This window comes from Scophthalmus maximus, chromosome 6, assembly GCF_022379125.1.
Source record: "Scophthalmus maximus strain ysfricsl-2021 chromosome 6, ASM2237912v1, whole genome shotgun sequence".
NCBI classification, from domain to species: Eukaryota; Metazoa; Chordata; class Actinopteri; order Pleuronectiformes; family Scophthalmidae; genus Scophthalmus; species Scophthalmus maximus.
Window position 1 is genome coordinate 12920524 of NC_061520.1, and position 14148 is coordinate 12934671.

The following is a 14148-nucleotide window of genomic DNA, read 5'->3' on the forward strand; positions in this document are numbered from 1 at the left end:
ACTTTTATCTGAAATTGTTATGTAATGTTAAATGTTAACTGTTTGATCCTGTTTTGTTTTTTGTACGCTCTTTGTTATTTTACTATTTTAATTTGTGTTGCCCATATAAAATCTTCTAATTACTATTGAAATTGTCTTATGGTTTTTGCTGTTAACTATTAAGCTCGTTTGACAATAAAAAAAAATACACTGATGCACCACAATTCTATAACCAGTTACTGGTTTAAAAATTGTCGCCGATGGGTGTAAATAAAGCTGTTATTATTATTATTATTATTGTCGTCATCGTATCAACGCTCAGCTCTGGATGTTGTACATGCATGCCGCTTATGCGCTCGGTCATTTGCTCAGCTGTAGGGATCCAGATGAAGCTTGAGTTCTTCCAGAGGAAGTTCTGGACTGCCTGCAGACAGGTAACCACACAACCACTCAACTGCCATGACATGTTTTTTTTAAATTGAGCTTCCTGACATGGCGTGAAACTAAACTAGACTCCAAATGTTTTGTGCTCAGTGTACAGCTCTGGATGGAAAATGTAGCATTAGCTGTGATAACGAGGTACCAACAGTCACTCATCTCTTGCTTGTGATTTTTTTCTTCTTCCCTCTGGTAGTTTTGTTGTTTTGTTTGTTAAAAAAATCTGTTTTTTATTCACCCCCTGACAGGACATCAACTGTTATCTCATTGACAACAATGGCTTCATTCTTGTCACAGAAGAGCAATCTCAGGTACAGCGTGCATGTCTGTGTCAACACGTTTACATCTTCACCAGCTTCCCTTTATCAACTTTAAAGATGGCATGTGAGTGTGGTGTTCCTGCAGACCCCGAGTGATGAAAAAAACTGCCATGGCTGATTTAATAATCCTATATTTCCATTATTTCGTACACCCCAATCTGCCATATGTTTTAACATGTTTTCCCTTGGGCTTTGACATCTCTTCTCCCTCAGACAGGGCTTTTCTTTGGAGAGGTGGAAGGTGCTGTTATGACCAAACTTCTACAAATGGGGTCCTTCAAAAGGTCTGAGCCACAAATTAGCACTAGCCAGGGATCCAGTGAACATGGCCTTTAACGCAATTTGTTGTTAGTCATTTTATGTGTTGCTGTTGGTTATTCCCTTCCGACGGTGACCCCGGCCTCTATGTGTTGCAGGATCACGCTGTACGACTACCAGGCCCTTTGCAGAGAGTACGCTGGGAGCAGCGACAGCGCGCGCACCTTATCGGATGTAAGTGCGTGAGATGCAACATCAGCTGATGAAGAGAATAGCAGCAGTAATTTTATCATATGTGAAACAATGCATCTAAATTTGTTCAGATCAAGACTATAGAACACAATGCCTTTTGTAGAGTTTGTGGTTAACAGAGTTTAGACACGAGTGGAGGATCGATTAAACAACCTGAAACTGTTTCTGCAGACAGATTCTAACATAATTCTCTTTCTCACTCTCTCTTTCTTAGCCTTTCTCGGTGGTTAAGTGGCTTCTGGCTGAACTTGTCATGTAAGATTTTGGTAACAATTACTTGTACAGGAACATAAATCATATATTATGCCATACATAATACCTACACTATAGTTGTTATATGTTAATGATTAATGTTTATGTTTCTCTCTTTAGTTTTCTGCTGGAATTTAACCTGTACAGTTGGTGGCATGTCGACCTGTCAGTTAAAGGTAAGTGCAGCTGATGATCACTACAGGCTTGTGTGTGTGTGTGTGTGTGTGTGTGTGTGTGTGTGTGTGTGTGCGTGCGTGCGTGCGTGCGTGCGTGCGTGCGTGCGTGCGTGCGTGCGTGCGTGCGTGCGTGCGTGCGTGCGTGCGTGCGTGCGTGCGTGCGTGCGTGCGTGCGTGCGTGCGTGCGTGCGTGAGAGAGGAAGAGAGGTGAATGTGTGTGTGAGAGAGTGATAGTGAGGACTGGAAACTCTCTGTGGTTGCATTGCCTCTCTGTCACACATGCAGCTCAGAGGTCTCGGGGTAAAACCATGATGGTTCCATGTGACACAGAATACCCTGCTTTTGTCTCTGAACGCACCATCAAAGAAACAACTGGCAACATTGACTGCGAGGGCTGCGTCAGGTACAGCTTCAGTCACTCAATTAATGATCAAATATCAATAATCAGTCCCTTAATTCCTATCGATACACTTTCAGTCTGCCACTGTTCATATTATAACAGCCTCCGTCTGTGTTTGGGCTGCAGATCTTTTGTCATACAGCAGATTCCAAGCAGCAACCTGTTCATGGTTGTCGTGGACAACAAGTGTGACTGTAGCAGTGCTCCCCCAGTAACCATGGATCCCATCGAGATCATGTATATCCTTTCTAAACGAAACACTGATGTTTGATACGTGGAAACCTTTTCTGATTGTTTGAGTGCATTGAGTAGTTTAATCATACGAATACATATGAGTTACTGACTGACTTCTTCTTTAGGGTTCATTTTAGTGAAGCTCTGATATTAGTTCCGTTCTGTTCGTCCATTCATTTCCTTGACACCTTTGAACACAACGAGTCACTGAAATGTGACAGACTGAAGTTTCAGAAGGACAGAAAGAAACCGGAGTCATGTCATCCTTTCCATCCGGAGGTATGAGATGTCTGTCTGTCTGTCTGTCTGTCTGTGTGTGTTAGACACCACCTAAGTGAACTCTCACTCGAGCTGAAATACTCAGATCCTCATTAATACATTAAGAGTTTATTAAACATATTTTTTCATAGTTTTGACCATCAGTCTTCTTGTAATAAAATGATTGTACTCAGAAAGTTCAATTCTTTCATTGCAGAACACACAAACAGGAAGTGGTCTCAACATAGACAAAATATCCACAGGCCTAACATTTCTACACTGACTTATTGCTTCAACCTTAACCTACTATACTTACTGCAGTTGTGTGCACACAATACTTCATGTGCTTACGTACTTTTTTACTGTCCTATCACAGTGAATAGAAACTATGAAAATAAGAATACTCGCAACAAAGCGGCTTAACAGTAATAAATTCATGTAGCTGGACGTGAGTTTGTGCATCCCTCGTTCGTATCTATAAGCATCCATCTCACATAAAACCATGTCATTGTCTAATATCACACCCCTGTTCTGCTCCATATGTTTCACAAACGGATTGTGTGTTCTGCAGGAAAATGCCATGGAGTGTGGTTCAGCAACTGGCCTCTCCAGTCCTCTAACAGCAGCTTTGCTCCCTCTGGTAGTAGCCGCCATCAGCAGGTGACCATCAGCAGCAGGAGTGGACATCAGTAAGGACTAGCTCAACTAGAATATGCTTAGAAACACATAGAGAACATGGCCAATAAGAAATTAATTTGCTCATAGCACTGCAAATGGCAGCGCTCTACTTAGAAAAAAAACTTTACCTGTAGCACTGAGACTCACCTCCATTAATGCAGAAAACATAAATGATGTGGTGCAGCAGAAGGAGAAAGTGAGATTAATGGGAGTGCTTGGTGACTTTGCTCGGAGCTTTGCAGTTCACGTCACTGACAGTTTGCCATTTGACATATTGTCCTGAAAGTGCGCGGAAATTAAATAAGACAACGTGTATGTCCACAGTCAAAACAAATGCATAGGAGCACAGAAAACAAGTCCTTTGTGCAAATGCTGAAAGTCAAACATCAAATATGTTTCTTTGTTGCAAAGCAAAAAATGAAAGTCAATGTTAAAGTCTGCAGAATGTACAATGCACTTTTGTCGTGTGAAAAGAAAGCAGAGCGGTCTGTATGTCGGGCATTAAAATGCTAAAAACAATTGACAGTGCCGTCATACTTTTCTCCTTTAAATATTATAAGTTTATTTTGTAACCAAGTTCTTTTTGGTGTTGATAATAATATGGATCATGTAAAATATCAGAGACAACAGAACATTTGAACTTCTCCTCTGTCAGTTTCTCCTTGTTTTAAAGCAGAAGATGGTTCAGACAAGCTAAAGATGCATGATGAAGATTTAACAGTGTTTAAGAAAGTCACATTCATACATGCAGCCGTAATTTGTTGAGGTGACCGCGAAACAATATGTTTGAGAGAGCTGACGAATAAATACAAAGAAATATTTTACTTAATTCTCTTGTGTTATTTTCTCAAAAGTGTGTGTGTGTGTGTGTGTGTGTGTGTGTGTGTGTGTGTGTGTGTGTGTGTGTGTGTGTGTGTGTGTGTGTGTGTGTGTGTGTGTGTGTGTGTGTGTGTGTGTGAGTGTGTGAGTGAGTGAGTGAGTGAGTGAGTGAGTGAGTGAGTGAGTGAGTGAGTGAGTGAGTGAGTGAGTGAGTGAGTGAGTGAGTGAGTGAGTGAGTGAGTGAGTGAGTGAGTGAAGACAATTTACAACCTTACATAGTGACGACATTCGGCAGGTAGTCACTTTCTCACCAGCTCTGTTTTGATTTCTGAGAAATGTTACATCAAGGCAGCTTCCCAACACAGGTGAACAAGTCTGGTATTATTTGTACTGTGTTGTCTGCTACAAGAAGTGGCTTCTCGTGAGCCACAGTCAAATTAATAAAAGGTTAACAATTGCATGAATTTCAGATTAACAAATTGAAATTTTGGTTTTGTTTAAAAAGATCCTAGGCGTCTGTGCAAATAGAATGCAATAATCAGTAATCAGTAATCAGTCAGGCTCTGAGACACCCCTCGAACCCCCTGTTTCCCTCTGTATTAGATCATAAAATACAGCATAAAAGACAAGACCAAAAAATTACACATGGTCTAAAAAAAGATCTTGAGAAAATCTGCTTTCTCTTACTCTATATACGTTTCAAACCGGCTGCAGGGTGCTGTACACCATTTCCTTTGGGGCCGATGCATATGGCTCGTCAGAGATGGTGGCGTACTGGTGGTATATGACAGACTAAAAAAAGAAAAACACACCAAATATGAGCATTAAAACACTTCATATGAAAACTTAAATCTATGGCATCTATAAACTTACATAGCAAACATATTCAATCGTGTACCTCATGCCTCACGTTTTCATTTTGAGGCTCTCGTCTGTTCGGTTTCTCATTATCTGCATGTAGGAAAGACCTGCAACTCATTGCCCCATCTGTATAAAATAGACAGACAGGTGTTAGATGTGTAGTTTTATCTAGATTTTAAAAGGTCCACACTATACTGCACCTGATCTATGTGGAGAATAACCAGTACTCTGCCTTCATTTTGATCCCAGACACACACCTGTAACGTTTCATGCCTGAATCATGCAAGGTTGTGCTGCTATCGTGGTCACAAACTGACAGGCCGACAGATATCTGCCACACACATACATGCATAGCTATGTCTAGCTGTGTGGCTCCTGTTATTTCACAAATGTGTGACTAGAACCATCCAATCATATTTGTGCATGAGCGCTGTGCAGACATGATAAACTGGTCACTGAAAACGGATAAGCTCTGATTGGAAGACGTCCCTAAATGGCAGACCTGTATGACCATTTGCTATTAAAAGAAACATTTCCTCAGCACTTTAATACCTCCTCTTTCTTTCCAATTTGTTTACCTTTTCAACTCTGAAAGTGAATGTAAGGAAACCGTCTTGCTGTGAGCAACACTCCTAACCACTACACCACTGTGCATCCCATTTCATTAATATACTACGTTTTATTAAAAAAAATACATTCAAAGTTAACCGGACATATACAGTTAACTGACATAGTTCTCACCCATTCCTTTGGTGCAGAGAAGAGCCAGTCCCAGTGAGACAACAACAGTTATTCCAAAACCAGTTGTAATGGAAACCAGCTTCCATATCCTCATGTCTGTTTTGGAGGCTACAAACAAGTATCATTTGATTTTCTAACACAAGAGCAGTAAGATTGTATTATATCCTCCAGTGAAAGATAAAACCAAAATCCAAACATCACAAAGTATTTCTTTGAAACTAGTATAAAATCAATGAAACCATTAAGTAAATAAAGTTGTGAACATGATGAATCATTACATTTTCAAGTTATGGACATGCTTAACATCATAATTGTCAAGAGGTTGCTTCAGTCTCACACTGCACAGGAATACGCACAAGCCCAGCTCAAACATGTATGTCCACTGTTGATGACTTGGGAACAATTTTTTAAATTAAAACATTAAATGTATTTGTTGATATTTTTCAAAAAACACAAATTTGCTGTAAAATATGCCTCACGCCTCGTGCTGGCTTTAGTAGGGTCACTAGAAACAAGTTTACTGTTGTGTTAGTTTCCTATTGTAATTTAAATATATATGTATATTAAAAACATTCATAGCAATGCTGTCCTGCCATACTGGATGGACTCACCTCTAACATTATCTCCTGATGTCAGGTTCACAGGAGGTTTGGTAGCAGAAGCCACACTGATCGACGTGTCTTGATTAGCAGTAACTGTTTCTAGAAAACAAAAATAAACATTGAATGATATATTTTCAAAAATTGTTCAAAATATCTTTGCATCATCATGTCCTTTCATCTTCTCTCGTCACTATCTAATAAAATGCATTTTATTTTAATTTGTTTGAATTATTAAACTGAAACTGATGAAATTAAGCACAAATGTAATTGTGTCACCTGATGTTGGTTTCACTGTTGTTAGGGAAGAAGTGATCAAATGTTCCTCAGCGTTCCTCGCTGTCACAGTCAGAACTGAAGGAAAATACATATCCTATTAGTCATAATCCTTAAAAACCCACACGATATGTGCAATTTTGTTACCTTTTGTAGGAGTTAGAGGAGTTAAAGCATGAGGCCTGCCAACAGTGCGATCTGTTGAATGAAAAACTTTAAGAACTTTCAAATTAAGAACATTTAGTGAGTTCTTTGTCATTATCTTCTAGGTTTCCATTGTGCAGCTTGTTTTACATGTGGTCATAGGAAATAACAATATTTGCATCATGTGAGACTGTTTCCACAATATCTACTATAAAAGAATATGGAGCAGTTTCTTGTGTGGACAACGGTGTCTTATTTAGGACATTTGAACAGGCAGCAACAGAGGCAACATCTATTTTATGATACTAGCCATATGTGATTGTTTCTTTTCCCTCACTCTATCACTTTTATGATAACATATAGTACAAGAAGTCACTCACTTTTTATGGTGATGGTGAATGATGGACTGTGTTCAGATGGAATATCTCCATACATGTTGGTGTAAAAACATGTCACTTTAACCTCTGCAGGTGAACTCTGTTGTGCCATCTGCAGCAGCTCAGTCCCTGTCAGTCTCTTCATACAAGAGAAGATTTTGGTTGATTCCCCCCCAGTGTAGAAATAACACTGAGATGGAGAGGGATTTGATGGAGACAGACAGTTCAGTGTGACTGTGTCTGTCTCCGTGATCTCTGGTGTATTCGCTGTCAGTTTAGGTGGAGGAATCGCTGAAACATTAGAGAAAAACATTTTGTTATATTAAATTCTTAACAGTTGCATCAGTATCATAATATTTCTAATGAGGAATTTCAAAATGGTCTAATTAATACAGCCCACAATAAACTTCTCATTGAGTGAAAACAGCCAAGCTGAACATTAGAAGGTAAAGAATCAAAAACTGACCTTCAACATGAATCTCTTGAAAAGTACCTATTGAAAATTAAAAGTGTCACATGGTCAATAATAGTCCCACAATAAAATGACAAAAAACAAACACCACATGTAAAAGCCAACATGAATAATAATTGTATCTATCGGAGTGTTGACCTACAGATGAGGATGCCCAACAACAGGCGTCCAGCCATTATGAAGCTGAACATTGAGACTGTCCACAATCCTCCAAAGATACTTTCGTGTCTGACGACACAGACTCTAACATACTAAAGTGTCATTTTGCAGAACAAGAAAACCACAGTGTGCATCAGTCGTGAATCACACAAACAGAAACACACATCCTGGTTAGAGAACTTGTTACTTGTGTTGTTACTGTGTGTGTGCGGGTGTGCGTGTGTGTGTGTGTGTGTGTGTGTGTGTGTGTGTGTGTGTGTGTGTGTGCGTGTGTGTGTGCGTGTGTGTGTGTGTGTGTAACCTCTACTCACGTCATCGCGGCTTCTGCTATTTTAAAACCAGTGAGATGACATGAAGAGAACAGTGCAGTGGAGAATGAACGACTATAAAGGTTGTAGAAAGTTTACAGTCTATATCAGCAACATAAAGGGTGATATAGCTTTAATAGTCCAGTCAAACCTGAACTTTTTTCCCCCCATTATTATATCTTCATGCGATGCCAGTAACACCGGTGATATCAACAAATGTACAAACGATAGTTTCAGGGAATCATATTCTAGAAATGTGTTTTGCCAGAGTGAGACAAAAGATGACAGATATAGCAGTCCAAGTACGTTATTGACTCAAAGGACAACAATCAGTAATAAATCAAATGCTTTATGAACTTTAAGTTCTTTGTTCTTAGAATTTTTAGGAAAATACTGTGAATCCTGAATCAGTAATATTGTCCAAGGTTTGTCTTGATATCACTTCTCATGTGAAAGTGGATGTCAAAGTCCACGACTATCAGTCAACAGAAGATTTCTGGACAATGTGAGATTTACATTTATTAAATAAAAACATGCAAATTGTTGCCATGGTGCTCTATTGAATACACAACAGTGTCCCTTTTTTCAAAACATTTTTATATATCAAATAAATACATAAATTCAAAGTCATTCATTGTGCTCTGTAGTTTGTTTTATGCTCTTACACATTTCATTGGAGGGGGACTAAATATCAAGCTTTAGTGTTTTTATTGTCTATTTATCTAATAAACGTATATATCGTATTGATCTCCGCTGTTTTCTTAGCAACACTGTCGCATGTCAGCCCATTGGTCAACACTGAACTGCGTCAATGTGATAGTTGCCGCAAATCCACATTCACCTCCACTATTTATGGAGCTGGACATTGGAGTCACTGTAGTGCAGACTACAAAAATGTCCCTTTTATGTAGCTGCTTTTGTTGTTACCAGGCGGAAAACAGAAAACTCCCTCGGAGCAGGATCTTAAGAGTGGCATCCGCTGATGCGTCGCAGCTGGTGGGATGTGATCCACCTGGGCTCGTTGCACCGGAAGGAACTGCATAAAGACGGAGCGCGGCCGAGGAGCACATGTCGCGTGCTTTGAGACTTCGGGGGAGAAGCTGCTGCTGCTGCTGCTTTGTGTGTGTCCTGTTTTTCTTTTAATATTGTGTCCGATCAGTGATGCCTCCTAAAAGGACAGCCGCGCTCTCCGCGGATCCGCCTGCAGCGCCAGAACCCGGCGACGTCCCGGTGGAGGAGGAGGAGGAGGAGGAGGCCAAGCCAGGTCTGTGCGCTGACGCCAATGAATCCGGGAGAAGTGACTCGTTAGGCCGATGTTGTTAAAACGACACAATGTTGTTGCCACGTTTGTATGAATCTGTCGTTTGTTCTCCAGATGCTCCAGCGCTGCGTAAAGTTGCGACTCATCCATCCACAGCCATCATGGTGAGAAAGGCGCTCGAAGAGCTGGACTCGCGCAAAGGGGTCTCGTCCCAAGCGATCCAGAGCTATATCAAACAGACATACCCCTCGGTGGATTTGGTGCGATTGAAGAACTTGGTCCGTAAGTCACTGAAAAGGGGGATCGAGAATGGCACGCTGGTGCGCCCCGCCAACGCCAAAGTCACTACAGGCGCGATGGGAAAGTTTAGGGTAAGACGACCAGGTCTGCAGCTTCATCAAAGTGAGTCAAACAACATTGTTAATCTGTCCCTGTTCTGTCCCGTGTGCAGCTTGCGCCAAAAGTCAAGGAGCCAAAGGCAAAAACTGAGAACACGGATCCTAATGTGCAAAAAGCTCCAAAACCGTCCAAGGACGGAGCCAAGAAGCCCCCAAAAGCAGGTAAGAATTAGACGATAACATTACCACTATCTGAAATGTGGGCCAGTCTTACAGGAGTTGATTTTAATTGCGTGGAAATTATTTAAGGTGCCACAAAGAAGAAAGATGGTGCCACTGAAAAGGCCAAGTCAAAGGAGGTGAGACTGTTTTTATGCTGAGAGATGTCTAACTTCATGTGGGAATACAAGCACTTGAAGTGTAGTTCATTTATATAGTTTCACACACTTGGTGGACACCAGTTTTTAACACTTAGGTGAAAATTAACTTTTTGAGGAAAATTAGTTTAAATAAATCCTGCCTTTTTTAATACTTTGTGGGTTGTCTGAGCATACATTATCTTTGCCTCTGTTTGAAATTTAGATCAGAAATGACTAAAGATTATTGCAGACTCGCTGCTAAGATTGCTTCTTTGTTTTAGGACTCAAAGCCTCCCAAAAAGTCAAAGAAAGATGAAGAGGCTGCTCCCACAAAGGCTGCTCCAGCAAAGAAGCCAAAGGCTAAAAAAGCTACAGAGAAGGAGAATGGCAAGGAAGCTGCTGATTCAACCAAAACAAAGGCGGCAAAGACTACAAAGGCGGCAAAGGAGACAAAGGCAGAGAAGGCATCCCAGAGCAAGGCTGCCAAAGCGAGCGGCGATGCTCTGTCCAAAGCACCTGGGAAACGAGCGAAGAAGACTGCAGAATAAATTTATAGTTCTTAACTGATGTTTTATGTTTGTCTTGCATTAAAATCTTAACTTTTGGATCTCTTGCACTTTTATTTCATAACTCTTGGCATTGAGAGCTGGCTTGTCTTTAAGGACACAATATTGGCACTAACGAATCTGGTGCTTGGTTTGACTTAAAGCTCTCACTACGGCAGCATCAATTGCTACAGTGGTTAGTAAAGCATCATTTCATACACATGGTCATAATGCTAATATTATACTGTTTGGCTTTATGCCAGCATAGCACCGATAGAGAGTGAATGATGTGGAAGATGCAAATTGCTGTCTTGTGAATAGGAAAATCAAAAGGACTCAATTTTGACTTAGACTGTTTTGTGGCATTCCCCAAAACCTGTGTTTACTTAGTCTCCAGTTCCTCTTACAGGTCAAACCTCACCAGTGAAGATTGCTCTGCCAGATCTGAGGAATTGCATTTAATAAGCAGCACCACTTGTATTAGACATTTTTCTATGAAAACTTTTTGGACAGCAAAAACGAGCTGTTGGGCTCATGTTAAACACCCCCATGTACAGTTTCTCTATGGTGGACAAACTGTCCAAGCCGGTCATCTGGGGTGCAGAAAAAAGCGATGCAGATACTCTGAAATGGCGTCCCAGTGCCTCCAGAGGAAGGCGAGGACGATAGCAAAGAGCAGCGTCGAATGCGTGCGGATTCGTGTGTTTGTAAATGGGCCGACAAATTCCGCCACAGTGGACACAAACTCCAAAAGGACTGCCATAAAAGCTAGCAGCACGTTGATTAGTTTTCCGAGAAGAGTCCCCGCTGTGGCATTCTCCAAACCCTCCAGCTGCACCACCTGCTGCTGCCGCGCCATCTTGGAGATTCGCAACTGACAGGCCTCCAGTGCCTCCTACAGGTCAGAGGCAAAACCAGTCAGTGGAATGGCTCTGATGACCAAACAGAAACATTGAGTGAATTGTGCTGAGGCTCACCTGAATGTCCCTTGCTATTTCATGAGAATGATAAGTAATCTTCTCATCCATCCTGGCTAGTTCCTGTTTCATGGTCGGAATTTCACTCTGGTGCAGGTCTGTCAAGTCATTGAGTTGTTCTTCTAAACGTTCACACCTGCCAAGGAGTGAAAAAAACAGTTCATCACAAACATTTCTTCTACCCATACAGACCTACTATACTAAGCTGTTCTCAGACATGAACTCTAGACATTTTCCAGAGACAGACATTTACATACTCACATACCCCCTCTTGGAAATTTCAGGAAAATCTCCAGACTTCAGTTCATGTCTGAGAGCAACTATAGAGTAAACATATATTGCTACCTGTGTTCTTCTTCTTGCAAGGCCTCCATGATCATTGTGTAGTCCCATTGATAGTGGGCTTTTAAGTTTTCAAAGGACTCCTCAAGTCGACCTTGGTTTTCCTGGAGCTCTTCAATCTCATTGACCACAGCATCAAAGCCTGAGGCATGGGCACGATCAAGGCTATTGCTCTTGGAGCTAGGGGGACATCCAGGAACTCCAGGAGTGCTATAGGCTCCTGGAGAGCCAGACATAGTGCTAGGCCATTCAACATCACTGCCATACATAGGGCTGGACCACTGTCCTGTCCCAAGGCCCTTCGTTCCCCCAGGGCCAACGCCTTCGTCTCCCTGGGTTTCTTCCAAGTCATTCAAGACTGAAATGTTATCAGTGCTGTCAAACTTGAGACACATGAGGGACGAGGCCGCTACCAGCTTGGAAACCACAGCTGCAGAATGAAGATATACACAGTGTGTTATACATGAAAAGATTACAATAATCAGAGTTCTGTTTCAAGCTGATGTCTCACCATGAGACCTCTACTCTGGTTGGTGTGGCATGAGGTTAAAATCTTGACCCCTCCAACCAGTGGTTGTCGGAATTATACCATAATGATTTATTAATTATTGGAGTCAAGCAGTGTGTGTTGTCATATATATATATATATATATATAAAATTTATAACCAAAATATGCATGGCAACATACCTATGAAAGAAATTCCGATGACACTGTTTTTTTCAGTAGTCGCGGCTCGTCAGGGGAGGGGTTGGGAGAAATTCTCCTCAGAAATTTGGGGGGGGGGGGGGGCAATAAAACACACACTCCGAATGAGATTCTTTGTGTATAAACTGGATAAATAAACATATTCGTTCAGGATATTGCTGACGATACTGTGTGAGATCAAAGCAGCCATCAAAGGCAGAAACCTGTATCTCTAACACAAACGGTTGGAGGGAGAGAGCCTGACTTTTCGACCAATCACAGGGCCGTCGCTCTGCTGTATCTGTCGGTGATATGATCGACATCATATATTGTGTATGTGTTGATGATTAGAAACATTTATATTCGTGGTTTCCGGTTCTTGGTGTGCTCGTCGTTCAACGTATAACCGTTGCAGTTAAAAAAAAAAAAAATCAACCGAACAGAAGCAGCAACACGTTAGCAACAAGCGACTCAATCCCCTTCAGCCGTTAGCTAGCTAACAGAAGTGGTGAATGTCTGTGGTGTGTTTAGGTCCAAACTAAAGCCCTGTGAATATCAGATCTACAGAGGGAAACACGTGGATTTAGTCTAGTTGAGCATGTGTTACTGAAATAAGCGTGGTCAATGGAATTTGTGGCACAACTTCACTTACCTCCAAAGTGGACGGAGGGAGATTGTCTGTAAATACCCTGTACCTGTAGTAAAACTACGTTGTTGCAGTTTTTTCTTTTTTTATGATTATCCCTCATTATTTCCTCAGGACTGTGTGGGGTGCAGCTGCCTTCACGTGGTATCGGAATTATGGTAAATACGAGTTGCAGACTTGGAAAATTGCACGTCAACGCCGATACCCGAGGGGTGACCATCTTAAGGATTCTGTTAAGAAGTCTTTATTTTTAACAGTCCTACAAATATGAGCTGTTGCTTGTGTACATGATTTTAATCTGTGTTCACTTAACTTGATATAGACCAGATGCTGTTTATCGTTCTATCCGTAACAAATTGACTGTTTTCGCATGACTTCACGAGTGGGAAGTAGGATGTTCCAGCCTATTAGCTGATCGTTACTTCTTAGACATGTAGAAGATTCCTCTGTGCGATTATCCATAACACGCTAGGAGGAAAGTCAAGTCACAAGCATGAATTTTCCAAGGTTTTGGAAGGACTAATGGATCCACGCTCTCTCTCTCTTCACAGGCCTTGCAAAGGCTGCTGCAGAGGAGCTTCACCACCCGTGGAGTTTCTTTCCTGTCTTCATTTATTTCTGTTGCTCAGCCTACCCTCATTGAACTGTGTGGACTAAATCACAGAAACAACATCAGTCTACTGCACAATCCAGCCACACCACAAACTGCAGCCAGGGAAATTGTTGTACAATAAAGACCTCTACAACTATTTCATCACTTGTACCTAGCAAACTGTTTTCAAACTAAGCTCTGCCAGCTTTGTAATGACATGGACATTGAAAAGAAATTATATGTTTGGGTCTGTTGTATTGACTCGTAACCGCTGTTATTTTATGCTAGTGTTATTCTCATGCACCTAAGTCTCATTTAACCTCTTTTAAATTTATGCTTGGCAGATTTTTTGGGTGGGTGTGGGGGGTGGTCTATAACTACTACTAGTAGCACTCTTTTGA

At 41.2% G+C, this 14148-nt stretch overlaps 4 protein-coding genes and 1 long non-coding RNA gene across 11 annotated transcripts in view; 3 read left to right on the forward strand and 2 right to left on the reverse strand.

Moving 5' to 3' along the window:
* The window catches only part of cacna2d3 (calcium channel, voltage dependent, alpha2/delta subunit 3), a 35015-nt gene extending 30946 nt beyond the window's left edge, over nt 1–4069 (forward strand). The window contains exons 31-41 of the mRNA XM_035631605.2: nt 352–413; nt 514–558; nt 666–728; nt 951–1021; nt 1154–1229; nt 1462–1502; nt 1620–1675; nt 1961–2078; nt 2202–2314; nt 2506–2588; nt 3139–4069. Coding sequence (XP_035487498.2) covers nt 352–413; nt 514–558; nt 666–728; nt 951–1021; nt 1154–1229; nt 1462–1502; nt 1620–1675; nt 1961–2078; nt 2202–2314; nt 2506–2588; nt 3139–3231 — 821 coding nt within the window. The 3' untranslated portion in view covers nt 3232–4069. The remainder of the gene's footprint in view (nt 1–351; nt 414–513; nt 559–665; nt 729–950; nt 1022–1153; nt 1230–1461; nt 1503–1619; nt 1676–1960; nt 2079–2201; nt 2315–2505; nt 2589–3138) is intronic.
* On the reverse strand, nt 3144–7850 carry LOC118309453. 6 transcript variants are annotated; one of them, XM_035631613.2, is made up of 10 exons: nt 7677–7850; nt 7529–7555; nt 7066–7353; nt 6689–6739; nt 6545–6619; nt 6278–6361; nt 5667–5672; nt 4963–5051; nt 4752–4856; nt 3144–3282 (listed from the first exon to the last, which is right to left on the reverse strand). In XM_035631613.2, the coding sequence occupies exons 1-9, from the start codon at nt 7723–7725 to the stop codon at nt 4764–4766; spliced, it is 762 nt and encodes a 253-aa protein (XP_035487506.1). In that variant the 5' UTR covers nt 7726–7850; the 3' UTR covers nt 3144–3282; nt 4752–4763. The 6 variants fall into 6 exon arrangements, with proteins under 6 accessions (XP_035487506.1, XP_035487508.1, XP_035487503.1 ...); XM_035631615.2 differs by having other exon boundaries at nt 4975–5051; nt 6278–6367; XM_035631610.2 differs by having other exon boundaries at nt 5667–5774; nt 7677–7849.
* Nucleotides 7851–8579: 729 nt separating this feature from the next.
* LOC118309281 (protein B4) lies at nt 8580–10566 on the forward strand. Its single transcript, XM_035631212.2, has 5 exons — nt 8580–9265; nt 9377–9633; nt 9714–9822; nt 9910–9959; nt 10241–10566. The coding sequence occupies exons 1-5, from the start codon at nt 9163–9165 to the stop codon at nt 10505–10507; spliced, it is 786 nt and encodes a 261-aa protein (XP_035487105.2). The 5' UTR covers nt 8580–9162; the 3' UTR covers nt 10508–10566.
* A 377-nt stretch (nt 10567–10943) lies between these two features.
* Nucleotides 10944–13291, reverse strand: LOC118309276 (transmembrane and coiled-coil domains protein 1-like). Of its 2 annotated transcripts, none has more exons than XM_035631204.2 (4): nt 13162–13291; nt 11827–12253; nt 11482–11617; nt 10944–11399 (listed from the first exon to the last, which is right to left on the reverse strand). In XM_035631204.2, exons 1-4 carry the CDS (start codon nt 13256–13258, stop codon nt 11094–11096), a joined length of 966 nt encoding a protein of 321 aa, XP_035487097.1. In that variant the 5' UTR covers nt 13259–13291; the 3' UTR covers nt 10944–11093. The 2 variants fall into 2 exon arrangements, with proteins under 2 accessions (XP_035487097.1, XP_035487098.1); XM_035631205.2 differs by lacking the exon at nt 13162–13291 and adding an exon at nt 12513–12674.
* LOC118309295 lies at nt 12853–13904 on the forward strand. Its single transcript, XR_004793451.2, has 3 exons — nt 12853–13017; nt 13270–13313; nt 13707–13904. It is a non-coding gene; the product is annotated as an uncharacterized LOC118309295 (long non-coding RNA).
* Nucleotides 13905–14148: the final 244 nt, after the last annotated feature.

Bases quoted from the DNA above. Each gene is read 5' to 3' on its own strand.
- LOC118309453 (XM_035631609.2), bottom strand. From the start codon at position 7,725: ATGTTCAGCTTCATAATGGCTGGACGCCTGTTGTTGGGCATCCTCATC. The intron at 6,740-7,065 runs GTGAGTGACTTC...TTCATTCAACAG, and splicing joins ATTCACCATCACCATAAAAA to ATCGCACTGTTGGCAGGCCT. The intron at 6,620-6,688 runs GTAACAAAATTG...ATTTTCCTTCAG, and splicing joins TCCTCTAACTCCTACAAAAG to TTCTGACTGTGACAGCGAGG.
- LOC118309281 (XM_035631212.2), top strand. From the start codon at position 9,163: ATGCCTCCTAAAAGGACAGCCGCGCTCTCCGCGGATCCGCCTGCAGCG. The intron at 9,823-9,909 runs GTAAGAATTAGA...AAATTATTTAAG, and splicing joins CAAGAAGCCCCCAAAAGCAG to GTGCCACAAAGAAGAAAGAT. The intron at 9,960-10,240 runs GTGAGACTGTTT...TCTTTGTTTTAG, and splicing joins AAAAGGCCAAGTCAAAGGAG to GACTCAAAGCCTCCCAAAAA.
- LOC118309276 (XM_035631204.2), bottom strand. From the start codon at position 13,258: ATGAGGGATAATCATAAAAAAAGAAAAAACTGCAACAACGTAGTTTTA. The intron at 12,254-13,161 runs GTAAGTGAAGTT...TTCATTCTGCAG, and splicing joins TCCCTCCGTCCACTTTGGAG to CTGTGGTTTCCAAGCTGGTA. The intron at 11,618-11,826 runs GTAGCAATATAT...ACTCCTTGGCAG, and splicing joins TTGCAAGAAGAAGAACACAG to GTGTGAACGTTTAGAAGAAC.